A 17,390-nucleotide genomic window follows, 5' to 3' on the forward strand; every position below is an offset into this window, starting at 1 on the left:
GTGAAAAAAGCATCTTACTCTCTCTCCTTCTCTGTGAGTTTGTCAGTGATGGTGTCTTTAATAGTGGAGCGGGAACCCTTGTGGATGACTGGATACCTGAGCGGAATCTGCAGGAAGCACGAAATCATCAACACCAAGTGTGCCGTGTAGCCAAGAGCCACTGCGATACTCCCATCATCCTTTGCTGCAGAGAACAAAGAAAAAGAGGAGAGGGAAATGTGAACATGGTAGTAAAAAACTTGACTGCACTGCAGATAGAACTCATTAAATAAGTCAAATGCTAAATGATATGAAGAAATCACTGAGTTAAATTTAACCATAAGAATGAAGGAGGAATAAAACTTCATTTTTCAACCAAATACTTATTTTGAGATTTAAATGTTCAGTGTGACATTGCTTTTATTGTCAATATAGAAAGAGTGACTAATAGAACAAGATGGTTGGATGGATGGAACAAATAATAAACGGATGTATGGTTAGATGGAACAAATAATAAATGAATAGATGGATAGAACAAATGATAAACTAAGGGAAGGATGAAACAAATGATAAATGGATAGATGGAACATGATAAACGGATGGATGGATGGAACAAATGAAGAACTGAGGGAGGGAGGGAACAAATGATAAATGGATAAATGGAACATGATAAACGAAAGGATGGATAGAACAAATGATAAACTGAGGGAGGGATGGAACAAATGATAAATGGATAGATGGATAGAACAAATGATAAACTGAGGGAAGGATGAAACAAATGATAAATGGATAGATGGAACATGATAAACGAAAGGATGGATAGAGCAAATGATAAACGGATAGATGGAACATGATAAACGAATGAATGATAGGACAAATGATAAACTGAGGGAGGGATGGAACAAATGATAAATGAATAGATGGATAGAACAAATGATAAACTGAGGGAAGGATGAAACAAATGATAAATGGATAGATGGAACATGATAAACGAAAGGATGGATAGAACAAATGATAAACTGAAGGAGGGATGGAACAAATGATAAATGGATAGATGGAACATGATAAACGAATGAATGATAGGACAAATGATAAACTGAGGGAGGGATGGAACAAATGATAAATTAATAGATGAATAGAACAAATGATAAACTGAGGGAAGGATGAAACAAATGATAAATGGATAGATGGAACATGATAAACGGATGAATGATAGGACAAATGAAAAACTGAGGGAGGGATAGAACAAATGATAAATTAATAGATTGATAGAACAAATGATAAACTGAGGGAAGGATGAAACAAATGATAAATGGATAGATGGAACATGATAAACAGATGGATGGAACAAATGATAAACTGAGGAAGGGATGGAACATATGATAAATGGATAGATGGAACATGATAAACGGATGGATGGATGAAACAAATGATAAACTGAGGAAGGGATGGAACATATGATAAATGGATAGATGGAACATGATAAACGGATGGATGGATGGAACAAATGATAAACTGAGGAAGGGATGAAACAAATGATAAATGGATAGATGGAACATGATAAACGAAAGGATGGATAGAACAAATGATAAACTGAAGGAGGGATGGAACAAATGATAAATGGATAGATGGAACATGATAAACGAATGAATGATAGGACAAATGATAAACTGAGGGAGGGATGGAACAAATGATAAATTAATAGATGGATAGAACAAATGATAAACTGAGGGAAGGATGAAACAAATGATAAATGGATAGATGGAACATGATAAACGGATGAATGATAGGACAAATGAAAAACTGAGGGAGGGATAGAACAAATGATAAATGAATAGATTGATAGAACAAATGATAAACTGAGGGAAGGATGAAACAAATGATAAATGGATAGATGGAACATGATAAACGGATGGATGGATGGAACAAATGATAAACTGAGGAAGGGATGGAACATATGATAAATGGATAGATGGAACATGATAAACGGATGGATGGATGGAACAAATGATAAACTGAGGAAGGGATGGAACATATGATAAATGGATAGATGGAACATGATAAATGGATGGATGGATGGAACAAATGATAAACTGAGGAAGGGATGAAACAAATGATAAATGGATAGATGGATAGATGGACGGAACAAATGATAAACGGATGAAGGAAACAAATAATGAATGTACGAAGGGATGGAACAAATGACAAACAGAGGGAGGAGTGGAATGAATGATAAACAGAGGGAGGAGTGGACGGATGGATGGACGGATGGATGGACGGATAAAACAAAAGATAAACAGATGAATGGATGGAATAAACGGGTGGATGAATGGAACAAACATGGATGGGACAGATGAACAGACGGACGGATAGATGGATGAACGGACAAACTAAATGGCAGAGCATGAATGACAGAATGAACAACAACAAATAATAGACAGACAGATATTTGTAGTATTAGAAAAAAAAAACATTTTTAATAAATGTATTAGTTCAAAAGTCACATTGTTTATACACTACAACTACTACATTCATTTCAGATGAGCTCATGATTTGTACGTTCTGGTTTAAAGGATGAGTCACAACAATTTAAGTTTTTTGTAATATTTTGTTTTATTTACCATTTTTATAAGATTTTAACAAACACAGTACAATACAAATAATAATACAAAAATAATAATAAATACAATACAAAATAATTGACATTAGCCCCATCCCACCCCCTCAAAAAAAAAAAAAAAAAAAAAAAAAAAAAAAAAAGGAAAAGAAAGAGAGAAAAAAAAACAACAACAAAGGGAGGAATCGTCTCAGTTATCAAATATATAAGTATACACATGACATATGCAGCATAAACACATTTTTTTAAAAGATGACAGTATTCACATTTCTACAAAGTCAGTGTCATGAATATATGAGTTAGAGATGAAAATTTCCAAAGGTAAAATGCTAGATTCCCAAGAGTCTTAAAATAGGTCCCCATGTGGTTTCAGCTTTTTTCTGTGAAGTTTCAAGACGTAGTCGTTCCATTTGAATGACATAAAGCAGCTCATTCAACCATCTCTTAAAACAGGGAGCCTTTGGAGACTTCCAATTAAGTAAGATCATTTTTTTAGCTGTAATCATGCCAACCATCAGGGCTTGCTGTTGGGTTGAAGGAAAAGTGTCCATTATGTTTGAATATCCAAAAATAGCCAAATTGTAGTCAGGTTGGATAGTGGTTCCATAAGCACTGGAAAACAACTCAAAGATGCTGGACCAAAACTCATAAAGAACAGGACAAAACCAAAATAAATGTGCCAAAGTCCCCTCTGTTCTACCACATCTGTCACATTTAGGAGATACAGAGGGAAAGATTTTACTTAATCTAGTTTTAGAAAAATGAAGGCGATGTAAAACTTTAAATTGAATTAATTTATGTCTCGAATTTATTGAAGCTTTTTTTATTCTTGACAGGGCTTCTTCCCAGATCTCATCAGCCACTTCTTCATTTAAATCCATGGCCCAAGCTATCTTAATGTGCTTAGTGCATATTGGAGCCTCAAAAACACGAACAAAGCTTGATATTAGGTGTCTAGTATTAGGGTTTGAGGATAGAAGTTTCTGAATAATATGACTTTCTGGTTTGTTTATAAATTGTGAGATATTTTCCTTTACATAGTTTCTAATTTGCAGATAGCGAAAGAAGTGAGACTGCGGGAGAGAAAACTTATCCTTCAGCTGTGTAAAGGATGCAAATTGATTGTCTATGTAAAGATCTCCTATGTGAGATAGCCCTTTTCTTTTCCATGCTGTAAAAGTACTGTCAATCAGGGAAGGTTTAAATGAAGGATTGTGTGAAATCGGCGTATTGACTGAAACCTTAGGTAATTTGTAAAATTTATTTATCTGATTTAAAATCCGTAACGAATTCCTTACCACAAAATTACAGCTTCCTTGTTTTTTAATTAATTTACACTCTGTAAAAAGCAATGTTGGGAGAGAGGACTCTGGCACAGATATGGCCTCGGCATAAACCCATAATGGGGAAGTCTCATATGTCACATCCTCCAGAACACCCCTTTGCCAGAATGTGAGAGCTCTGGCATTTGCTGCCCAGTAATAGTGCTTGAAAATTGGAAGGCCAAGACCTCCGCTATCTGTATTTTTTTGTAAATGGGCTTTGGCTATGCGTGGTGTTTTATAGTTCCAAATGAATGAGAGAATAATTGAATCAATTTGTTTAAAAAAAGACATGGGTAAATATATCGGGAGATTTTGAAAAAGATATAAGAACCTTGGCAGAACAACCATCTTTATCACATTCACCCGGCCAATTAGTGACAATGGGAGCAACTTCCATCTTTCAATGTTAGCTTTGATTCTGTTAATCATATCTAAGAAATTTAATTTGAATAAGTGTTTGGGGTTCTTTGGAATATTCAGGCCGAGATAGGTAAAATGATTGTTTACTATTTTAAAAGGTAAATTGTTTAAAAAAGTGTCACTTAAATTATTTGTTAAAGGCATAAATTCACTTTTTTCCCAATTAATTGAATAACCTGACAACTTACTGAAACTATCAATATAGTTGAGAATCTTAGGGATAGTAGAAACTGGATCAGAGATGTAAAGTAAAACGTCGTCAGCATATAAACTGATCAAGCTTTTGGCATTGCCAAGAGAAATACCCTGGATATGTGGATTAGTTCTAACACCTACTGCTAATGGCTCAAGTGCAATGTTAAAAAGAAGAGGGGATAGAGGGTCACCCTGACGTACTCCACGTTGCAATACGAAGGGGTTAGATCTGATGCCATTTGTCAAAACAGATGAAGATGGACGTAGATAAACTATTTTGATCCAGTTAATAAATTTGTCTCCAAATCCAAACTGCCTTAACGTTTCAAATATATACGGCCATTCAATCTGATCAAAGGCTTTCTGCGCGTCTAATGAGAGAATTGCAGCTGGTTTGTTGGTTAATTTACCTTTTGCATATAAAATATTAAGTAAAAGGCGGACATTACAGAATGAGAACCTTCCTGGAATAAAGCCTGTCTGATCTGGATGGATAATTGTAGAAATGTGTCGTGCCAGTCTATCAGCTAATATTTTAGTCAACACTTTTTGATCAAAATTTAAAAGGGCAATGGGCCTGTAATTAGCTGGATCTGTCTCAGGTTTCCCTTTTTTCAAAATTACGCAGATATTTGCATCATACAATGAATCTGGAAGTGTATTCTTCTTAATTGAGTCTTGCAGCATTCTCAGCATATAGGGGGCTAGTCTCTTGCTAAAGGTTTTAAAAAACTCACACCCAAAGCCATCTGGGCCTGGGGCTTTCCCTGAGGGAAAGGCATGAATTGCTTTTAATATATCTTCGATTAATATTTCGGATTCCAGTTCTAGTTTAGAGATCTCACTGAGCTTTGGCATGTCCAATTTTGAGAAAAAGTTGTCGTAATTTGGGTCATTGTGATTAGCTTTAGAAGTGTATAAATCTGAATAAAATTCCCTAAAACAACCATTTATTTCATCAGGATTTGTTATTAAATCACCTGTTTTTGTTTTTACCATATGAATTACTTTGTTGGCTTGTTCTCCTCTTAGTTGTCTTGCAAGTAGTTTTCCAGGTTTGTCTCCCAGCTCGAAGTGTTTCTGTTTAAGTTTGAGAAGTAGGGTACTTATCTGTCTATTTAGGATAGAATTATACTCATATTTTAATTTTAAAATTTTATTATAATCAGAATTGGATAGTGACTTTTTGTATGTTTGTTCATAGTTTGGGAGTATATTTTCAATTTCTTGCAGTCGGCTATTCAAAGCACGCTTTTTAGATGATTCGTATGAAATAATGTGTCCCCGCATTACAGCTTTTAAAGTATCCCATAAGACTGAGTCTGAGACCTCACCATTATCATTAGTTGAGAAATACTCATCCATTTTATCATTTAAGTATGACAAAAAAGTTGGATCTTGGATTAACATAGGGTTGAAACGCCAGCAATAGTTACGCTTTGGCAGAATATTTTCAAGTTGGAGCATGACAGGACTATGGTCAGATATTATTATGTTATTATATTTGGTTTTGCCGATGTTAGAAATCAGTTCAGATGCTACAAGAAAGTAATCGATTCGAGAATATGATTTATGCACGTGTGAGTAAAACGAGTAGTCTCTATCCGTTGGATGTTGAAGCCTCCAGATATCAACTAGATTTCTAGATTTAATTAAATTATGAAGCATTTGCACTGAAGTAATCGTGGGTGGTGGTTTTGTAGAAAGTCTATCCATATATGGGTCTAAGTAGCAATTAAAATCACCACCTATTATAAGGTTTGTGGTATTTGTGTCTGGAATTATGCTAAATATTTTCCGAAAAAAATTTGGGTCATCAAAATTGGGACCATAGATGTTGAGTAAAGTTATGGGGAGCGAGTTGATATGACCGATCACCATTATAAACCTTCCCTGAGGATCAGCAACCATTGATGAGAGGCGAAATACCACAGTTTTGCGAAAGAGAATAGCTACACCTCTAGCTTTAGCATTAAACGGGGCCTGATATACCTGAGATATCCAGTTAGCTCTGAGTCTACATTGGTTGGCAGCATTAAGATGGGTTTCTTGCAGAAACATTATATCGGCCTTAAGTGATTTCAGATGTGCAAAAACCCTGCTCCTTTTAATTACATGACCGAGCCCTCTCACATTCCAAGAGACTATATTCATGGTTTGATTATTAGTAGTCATCTACCCTTTAAACAGTAGAAAATGAAACACTGAGGCGAGACGACTCCTCCCCCTCTCCGAAGAAAAAAAACAAAACAAAAAAAAACAAAAAAAAAAAAAACAAAACAAAACAAAAAAAAAAACATATAGAAACTCGAACAAGTGGAACTTTTCACGACTTCGAACAAAGTCCAACAACCCTCCCCCGTAACAGGCTTCCCCAACATGAAGCACTACATCCTTTCTTGGACTGGAGAACACCATTCGCATGGAGGTGACGATATATCCCAGCTCCGGTGGTTCCGTTCCGCTCCATTACCACGTTTCTGATAATAATGAGGCCGTCCCCATTAATGTATAATGTACGTCATCTTAGTTAGGCCGAAACAAGACTTACTCGGCAGCATTAAAAAGTACCTTGATTGTGATATCAGCGTTGTGTATGATCCTCTATCTTAGCCTGGATGTCACATATTTAGCCGCCTCTGCAGGGTCTGAGAAGGTCACGAGCTGTCCATTGTGCTGAAAGCTGAGGCGCGCAGGAAAACGGAGACTGTGTGACACTTTTAACTCTCTGAGCTCTCCCATCACATCACCAAATGATCTCCGTAGCTCCATCACTTCTGCGGTATAATCCGGAAATATGAATATCTTGTGACCGTTGTACTCTAGAGTGCGATCGCGACGGAGCCGGAGGATCAGTTCTTTTTCTTGATAGAAATGGACACGGGCGATGATGATGCGGGGCCTTTCTCCCTCCGACGGCCTTGGTTTGAGCGCGCGATGAGCGCGGTCAATAATTAGTGGGCTTTGAAAGTGGGATTCACCAAGTAGTTTTGGAATAAGTGTCGCAATAAACTCAGTCGGTCTCCCTTTCTCCTCTCCTTCTGGAACTCCAATTATTTTAATATTATTTCGCCGAGATCGCCCTTCTAGGTCGTTGACCTTAGCTTTGAGATTTTTGTTAGATTTCTGCAGGTCCGATACAGCCGTTTCAAGAGAGTGCAGTCGGCCATCGTGATCCAGCGCCTGAGATTCGACAGCCTCTACTCTTTCCGAAAACTCCCGCACCGTCGTCTGGAGAGATCGAAAGTCTTCCTCAAACTTGTCAAATCTCTCATGTATAGTTGCAAGAATCTTGTTTGAAATCTTTTCCCACGCAGGAGGTATGTCTCCGTCGACGGTTGTTTGGCTGATGGTGGGGTTAGCTTCCTCGTGGCTGGCTGCTAACTGACCAGAGCTTTTTGAGGCTTTTGGTTGCTTTAAGGGCATTCTCGTGTATCAAAATATAGACCGAGTAGTGAAAAAACAGTTCAATTAGATATTCAGAAAGCAAGGATATATAGTTAGAGTTGAAGACGGCTAATTTCTTTAAATTGTAAAGTTGGTGTGGAGGAGCTCAGCAAAACACGTCTACTCCATGCAATCCTCTATAGCGCCCCCCCCAACAATTTAAGTTAATTCTCTCCAATCTGAAGTTATAAATCATTGGCCATTTGTTAAGTCAATGCTAGTTCATGAAGGTCTCCTGAGGGCCCTTAAGTTACAGGGAGCCGCATAATAACCTAATACCACGCAAAACTTGAGTTCACCTCAGCGATACCCTTTCCTGATGGGGTCAAAGGCATCACCAGAGGCTAAAACCTACCCTGAAAACAAGGATCGGCTAATGTTAGTGTTCGGTCTTTAAATGTGTATAATAACACTCCGACGTGTACATTTCCTAAATAATTATATGCAATCTTAAATCACTCTGATGGGCCCCATTACTGTCTGAACGACAACCTTTCTAGGCATTTCAGGCAAATTCAAATAAAACCCCCAAATTCCAAGTAAAAAACATTTGGTTGCTAAGCAGCTGGAAGGACAAATGGTCAACTTGTTATTACATGTAAAAAGATTTTATTTATCTTAAAAGTGGCTGTAAAAAACACTTCCTGTGCTTTGTCATAAATGTGTGTTCATAGTTGAGACACAACCCTTACCACACTTCAGCTAACAAAAGGCTTCCAGGTTAGAACAGACTAATTTTTCTAGTCAAAAACAACACACTGTGGAAAGACCATATTACTTAAGGGAGATTTATTTTGTATAATAAATTATATCTGTATAGTAGAGCAGAATGATTCTGTATTCTGAATCACAAACTCCCTAAATAAGCTCACTAAAAAAAATCATCATAGCTCTCCAATGATGCTAAATAGAAAATTAATCCTTTTTTATTATGCTAATTGTTCAACTTTATTTACAAAAATATTTCATTCGAATATAATAATTAATGATTTATTGACTTTAATGATTGGATTATTGGATTGGAGGATTGGACTGGATGGAGTAAACTGGATGGATTAAATAAATGGATGTATTGGATTGAATTAAATTGAATGGAATTGGATGGGATTGGATTGGGTTGGAGTGGATAGATTGCATAGAAGGATTGGATTGATTAGATTAATTGATTGGACTGGGTGGATTGCATGGATTGGATGGGTGGGTGGGTGGGTGGATGGATGGATGAATGAATGGATGGGTGAATGGATGGGTGAATGGGATGAGTGGACTGGATAGATTGCATGGATGAATTGGATTGATTAGATTGATTGGATTATTGGATTGGAGGATTGGCCTGGATGGAGTGGACTGGATAAATTGCATGGATGGATTGGATAAATGAATGTATTGGAGTGGATTGAATTGGATGGAATGAGTTGGATAGGACTGGATTGGATTGGATCGAGTGGACTGGATAGATTGCATGGATGGATTTGATTATTGGATTAGAGGATTGGGCTGGATGGAGTGAACTGGATGGATTGCATGGGTGGGGTTGGAAAAATGGATGTATTGGATTGGATTGGATTGGATTGAATTGAATTGAATTGAATTGAATTGAATTGAATTGAATTGAATTGAATTGAATTGGATGGGTTGGGTTGGGTTGGGTTGAATTGGATTGGATGGAGTGGACCGGACAGATTGCATATATGGATTGGATTGATTGCATTATTGGATTGGACTGGATGAATTGCATGGATTGGATGAATTGGATGGATGGATCGGATTGGATGGATTGTAAAGATGGATGGATGGATGAGTGGACGGATGGATGGATGGATGGATGAGTGGATGGATGAGTGGATGGATGGATGGATGGATGGATGGATGGATTGCATGAGTGGATGGATTGGATGAGTGGATTGGATTGGTGGAATGACAAATGATACATTGAACAATATAACAAACAAATTAACTACAGACTGCTGGCTGGCTGAATGAATGAATGGGCAGACAGATGGACGGATGGATGCACAAATGAATGACAGATGGATGATGGATGGATGGAGGAAAAAATTACCTAAAGAACAACTGATGGATTGAACAAGATATAACATCAGCGAATAATTTAGTCATAAGTTTATGCAGGAACTGCAATAAATTTACAACTTTTATGTGTATAAATAGTTTTTTTTTTGTTTGTGTTTTTTAAATATGCCAAGTTAAAGCCACATGAATATGTGAAGGCCAGCACATGCATGTATGTGAATATGTGTGTCCTTGCGTGCGTGGTTCAACCTGGCTCCCATTAACCTCTTGCTTCCTTTGAAGTCAAGCCTCCCTGCCTGAAAAAAGCCAAACCTGATTCTCTGCGACACATACAGTGCTGCCTAAAGGACACATGGGAAATGAGATGAATAACAGCCAGCACAACAAAGGACATCACTTGTGGGCATCAAACACAATTCATTCCCCCTATTAAAAAAACCCATAAGGCTAACTATAGGGATGTGGGAGATGAATGCCCTAATAAAATACTTTTCTCTTCTACAATGTGAGAAGTCAGAAGGTCCAACCACGGGTTTGTGCTGAATAACTGACTCGCTCGCAACCACAAGCTGAAGGTTTTCCTGATCAGAAAAGCATGATTGATTGATGGCCTGGAGCCTGTGATCTACAGCCAGACTGAAGAAGGCCAGAAATGAAGGGAATTACAGCCAGTCAAGCAGAACCGACCAGAAGTTCAAGATGAGTCTAGATCGGATTCTTGATGGGGGTTTTGGTCAATTCAGAGAGTGACAGCAAATCAACGCAGAGAAAGCAGACACTTTAATATTGATGGCTCTGCACAAATACAATTTTTGATCAACTGCCACTTCAAAGTTACTTGGTCATTTTTATTTGACTATTTGTTTTTGCTGATATACAGTTAAAGTCAGAATTATTAGACAGTATGTCTGATAGTAACTTGTCTAATTACCTTGTCCTGCCTAGTTAACCTAATTAACCTAGTTTAGCCTTTATATGTCCCTTTAAGCTGTATAGAAGTGTCTTGAAAAATATCTAGTCAAATATTATTTACTGTCATCATGACAGATAAAATAAATCAGTTATTAGAAATTATTTATTAAAACTATTATGTTTAGAAATGTGTTGAAAAAAATATTATCTCTATAAATTGGGGAAAAAATAAACAGAGGGAATAATAATTAAGGGGGGCTAATAAATCACTCAGGGTTAATCTAGTTAGCTAAATCTAAAAGCATAACATTTTAAGTTTATTTGTTTTTATTTAGATGCTAATTGAAAAAATAACCAAAACTTTTTTTCTCATTTTCACTTTGATTAAACAAAAGTAAAATTATTTAAATTAGTTTACATAGAAAAGTTAAAACTAAAAATTAAAACAGAAAGATCTTAAAAATCAACATCAATTTAAACTATTATTAAAAACTAAAACAGTTACTCAATGGCATTCAAAATAACACTGATACAGTACAGTAAATATTTATATGCAGGGCTTAAAATTGCGACCATTTTGGGAGAATTTGTGCGACTGCATATAATAGTTGTAGTGCGACCTGCTTTAACTTTTTTTTTTTCCTGATACATATATCTTACAATGGTTTATATTAGCTGTCAATTACACAATGCTTTCTGCTGTGAGAAGACAGGGAGCTTTTATGACAGTGGGATATGCAAATAGTTGAAGTCTGAGGAAGACGCATTGAAATGTAGGCTACACAGGTTTGCAAACCCAAGTTACAAATAATGGCGCTGATGATATCGAAGCATGGATGGAAGCATGGATGGAACCACGGATGGAAGCATGGATGGATGCATGGATGGATACATGGATGGATGGATACATAGATGGATGGATGGATACATGGATGGATTGATTGATGGAAGAAGATGCAATGAAAACTAGGCTACACAGGTTTGCAAGCCCACCTACAGTTACAAATAATGGCGCCGATGATATTGATCATGGGGTGAATGTTGATTCGCTAGTCGAGAGCGTGTTTTTGAAAAGAGTGCTGAAAGTATTGGAGTGGATCAGCTGTTTAACGGCCTGAATCTCTATGCATTGCATTCACTGTGCTTTCAACGCAAATGGCTGCTAAATGTAAAATTAACACTGTATACATCATCACCAAAGAAGCTCGACTGCGGTAAATTAGTTATTATACAATTTGCAGTGGTGCTCATTAATTTTTTGTGGGTGCACCTAAATGTCTATGTTGATCTAAGAGCCAATCACACAGCAGAAATGTGCAACAATCGGAATCTAAAAGTGTGTTGATATCGAATTTTTGGCCACCGAGATGTAGAGATTCAAGATGTATCGAATTTTCGAGATGCATCGAACTCGATACATTCCAGATCAAATTTTCAGCCACCAAAAAGTCATCAGCCGAAAATATGTTATGCCATTAAATGGGCGCTCTAATTTTTGGTGGTATCAGTCATTGTTGGGTTATTCTTTTAAATCTGGAAGCCTTAACAACTCAAAATATAGATCGTTATCAATCAATATGAAAAATAATTATCGTGATTGCATTTCTGCCATATCGCCCAGCCCTACAAAATACTAATACAAAAACTGACCAAAAACGATGACCAGAAAAAATATATAACAGAAGCTGAAGCTTCCAATCAATGCAGAATTTATATTAAACTGCCAAGTTCCAAACTTACCTTGAAAGTCTTCAGAATTGGGCAGTTTGACGCCGCAAATGACATAATCGTTCTGATTGTTCTGCAAACAGAAAAAGGAAAGAGCAGAAGAGCAGCGGTGAGCACAGCATTCTGGAAACAAGCATCAGATCCTTCATTTGTTTGGCTGAGGACATTCTGGTCTGACTGCGGTTTTCTGCTCATTCTCCGTGGCTTTATTTTGTAAACTGATTTGACTGGCAGAAGGCACTGAACAGTAGTTCTAGATCTGCATGAAAGCCAGTAACGCCAGAGTCCACAAAGATCTCTGACCACGAACATTCCCAGCATGCCTCGCGCTCCAGCCATCAGCACAACATGAGATGGCTTGATGTTGTGTGTCTGTGTGTTTGTGTTGAAGACTCACCACATCAATGGGATAAATGTAGGAAAGCTCTGATATGAGCTGCCGGCAGCGGAAGGTGAGCTGAGCTTTAGACTTCAGGAACAGCTCTCTGTTGAAGAACAAATGCAAGAAATGTAACTTTATTTATTTATTTTTTTTTTACATAGCACTTAAATCAGCTATAAACAAAGACATTTATCATTATACAGAAAAACAACAACAATACTAACTAATTAAAATAAAACCGGGTTGGGTCGATAGACAATGCCATCACGATGCTGAGCTGGCAGCAGCAACCCGCTCGCAAAAAATACAAACGTAGGCCCCGTTTACACTAATACGTCTTAGTTTTAAAATGGCATTTTAGAATGAAAACGATCCACGTCCACAATGGCGTTTCATCGAGCATTTCTAAAAAAAGATCTCCGTCCACACTATACTACTGAAAACGCACATCATGTGACCACACACACATAAACACACACACACACTCTGTCATGCGCTGCAGTGTAGGCTTTGCGCGCATCTGACTCTGAGCTCCAGCAGTCACCCCAGAGAGCAGTGCACGTCAGACAGATTATCAAGGATGTACCGCTGGATGGCGTCTCACTATAGTTGTTAAACATAATAGTTAATTAATCTTGTCTCCATCTAACGACTTCGGTCTTTTGAATCTATAAGGTAACGTGTCACAGCATCAGTACACTGATTTAATCTTTCGCTTTTCATGCTTGTACGTGGTAATTTTAGTGAAAACCTCAGATGCTGTTGGTTGGTTGCTGTTGGTTGTGCACCTTTTTTGCCAAGTTTGTCAACGCCATTATAACGACACAGATCACTCTGCCTATTCATGCCAGAGTCCTGCGGAAAAGGTGATTGACAGGTGGTAACTTGTGTGTAACTTATCTTTATTTACGATTTGGTTACGGGTAAAACTAAAACCAAATAATTAATTCGTTTTTTATTAATTAATAATTCATAAATAATTAATTCACCGCCGCCTATACGACGATGATGCCATCATCAATCACGATGTATGACATTAGACATCATATGATGCCAAATTGGTCGACATCGCCCAACCCTAGGTACAAATCTTTATTTATACTCTTATTTTTCATATCTTACATAATATAAATATACAGTAAATTATGCTAAGTATAACAGGCATACAATGTTAACAATAATACTAATAATACTATTAATAATAAGAAGAAGAATATAGTAGTAGAAAAAGAAGAAGAATGAAAATAATAATAATGTCAGACAAATAAAAGATTAATATAAAATTTCGGTAACACTTTATTTTGATGGTCCATTTGAGTATTAGTAGACTGTCTGCTTAATATCTGTTGATACTGCTCCTTCAACAGACATTTAACTGACTATAAAAAACTTTGCAAGTACATGTCAACCTAACCTAACAGTCCACTTATAATCTAGTGAGAATTAGTTGGCATGTAGATGCTATGTAATTTAAATTCAACAAACGGACCATCAAAATAAAGTGTGACCAAAATTTCATATATTTTTTTTTATTCACAATACAATATAAATAGAGACATACATGATAATAAAGTAATTAGAATAATTAAATATTACTCATATTTCATAATCTCTCATTAAATATTATTTTAAAAAATGCAAAAATACATAAATAAATGTGTGTATGTAATATTCAAGGAAACTCAGACATTGACTACAAAATTAGGACCAAAGTTTAAAAAAATAATTAAAAGTTTGAAACTTGAAGTAACCACTAAAAATAACTCCTTCCTTTTGTATATATTTTATACGTGAATCTAAGAAAAAAATGAACCTGACTTCAACTGTGACTTTAGGTTTCAATAGTCTATAAATACAATTTAAGGCCAAAGAAAGTGACAAATTGACAGAGAAGAGAGCGAAAAGAAAGAGGTTGAAGAAAGAAGAATTGACTGCAATGTTTAAATTACTGTAGCAGCAGGAAGTTCTCTGTGCTAATGAAGCTCAGCACCATCTACTAACAGTAATCAAGTATTAGTAAGAGCTACTCCATTATCATGACTGCCAAATTACAATGAACTTCCTCTGCTCTGACCCCATTTTCATCATCGTCGTCATCATCATCATCATCATCATCATCATCATCATCATCATCATCGTTGTCGTCTTTTTCCATCATCCTCTTCTTCTTCTTCATCATCATCATCTTTGTCTTCTTCATCATATTATTCATTATTATTATCATCATCAACATCTTATTATTTATTACATTATCATCTTATTTATAATCATCTTCATCTTCTTAAATCATTTTCATCTTTTTCTTCATCAACATATTATTTTCATCATCATATTCATCATCATCGTCCTCCTCCTCTTCTTCATCATTCTCTACTTCATCATTGTCATTATCTTCTTCACCTTTTTCATCATCATCATCTTCATATTTGTCTTCATAATCATCATCATCATCATCATTATCATATTATTAATCACCATCATCATATTATTCATCTTCATCATTTTCACCATCATCCTCATAATCACCATCATCTTTATCTTCTTAATCATCATCTTATTCATCATCATCATCATCATGCTCTTCTTCATCACCCTTTTCTTATCATCGTCATTATCTTCTTCACCTTATTATTCATCATCATCTTCATCATCAATTATTCATTCTATCATCATCATATTATTATTATTATTATTAATCATCATCAACATCTTATTAATCATCTTCACCATTATCATCATCATCATGCTCTTCTTAATCATCCTCTTATCATCGTCATCTTCTTCTTCACCTTATTATTCATCATCATCTTCGTCTTTATCATCAATTATTCATTCTATCATCCTATTCATCATCATCATCATCATCATCTCCATCTTTCTCATCATAATTAGCATCATCATCATCATATAATTAATATTTTTCATTATCATCATTTTCTTTGTCTTCATCATCACCATCTTCATCTTCTTTAATCATCATCATCATATTCTTCTTCATCAACATATTTTCCTCAACCTCCTCCTCCTCTTCTTCATTATCCTCAACTTCATCATTGTCATTATCTTCTTCACCTTATTATTTGTCATCAACTTCATCTTTGTCTTTTTCATCATCATCATCGTTATATTCATTTTCATCATAATATTATTATTATTCATTATCATCTTTATTTATAATCATCATCATCTTCCGTCATCATCATATTATTATTCATCATCAACATCATCTTATTAATAATTTTCATAATTTTCACTATTATCATCATCATCATCATCATCATCTCTACCTTCTTCTTCATCATCATCATCATATTCATCAACATCATCATGCTCTTCCTATCCTGGTCATCATCATCTTCCTCACCTTATTATTCATCATCATCTTCGTCCTCATCATCACATTATTCATTCTATTATCAACAACTTCATCATCATAATATTCATTATCATCATCTTCATCATCTTATTATTATTATTACTCATATTCACCATTTTCATCATCATCATCACCTCCCTCTTTTTCATCATCATCATCTTCATCCTCAACACATCAATACCTCAGAATGGCCACAAAAAACCCAAGATCTGTCTAGGTCTGCCAGTGCCAGGGGTTGAGAAAATGTTGACTTTTCATGTTGAGCGTTCAGCTACTGCGTTCTGCGACTCCAGGAGGAAGATGAAGAGTAATGATGGAGCGTAATGTGGTGTTCATTTACAGTCTCTAACAGGAAAGGAAATAATGATGAGGTTTGAAGGATCGACCTTCCATGTGGGTCCAGCCGGCCTGCTCTACACCACTACCCAAATCTCCATCCCACCACTGCTAAACTGTGAACATAACTGGATCCGTCTTTACTGGAAGTGGCTCTCTAATGTGCCAAAAAAAGCAGGAGATGCGAATCTACTCCCAGAGACAGCTGTCTGAATGTGTGTGGCTCTGTGGCGGTCGTTTAAAAGGGATGAATTCAGATGTGTATTTATTTATATTTTTTAAATGTATTCCACATTTAAAGGATAATTTCACCAAATATTACATTTCTTTTTTCTGTTGAACACAAAAGAAGATCATCTGAAGAATGTTAGAACTTCTATGGTATTCTTTTCCTACCATGGGTACTAGTTTTTAGTATTATTGTAACATCAAATTTTTTAACTTTCTGTTTATCTGACCTCTCCACTTGTTAAGTGTGATGTCACTCAAAGCCGCTTCCGGGTCCAAGTGCTATATCAAACTGTATGGGGAGACTCATCAAATGGTAATAATAAGGGTTTACAAAGCGATGTAATACTCTTCAAAATAGTGCTCGCAATATATTTGTTCATGCCTAACATCAAATGGCCAAGTATTTTAGTA

The 17,390-nt window shown here is 36.1% G+C and overlaps 1 protein-coding gene across 1 annotated transcript in view; it reads right to left on the reverse strand.

The window, feature by feature from the left end:
* The window catches only part of uvrag (UV radiation resistance associated gene), a 242,107-nt gene that overhangs the window by 116,184 nt on the left and 108,533 nt on the right, over positions 1-17,390 (reverse strand). The window contains exons 10-12 of the mRNA XM_056466831.1: positions 13,052-13,139; positions 12,667-12,727; positions 19-184 (exon numbers count right to left, since the gene is read on the reverse strand). Coding sequence (XP_056322806.1) covers positions 19-184; positions 12,667-12,727; positions 13,052-13,139 — 315 coding nt within the window. The remainder of the gene's footprint in view (positions 1-18; positions 185-12,666; positions 12,728-13,051; positions 13,140-17,390) is intronic.

The sequence above is a fragment of the Danio aesculapii genome, chromosome 10 (genome assembly GCF_903798145.1).
Source record: "Danio aesculapii chromosome 10, fDanAes4.1, whole genome shotgun sequence".
Taxonomy (NCBI): domain Eukaryota; kingdom Metazoa; phylum Chordata; class Actinopteri; order Cypriniformes; family Danionidae; genus Danio; species Danio aesculapii.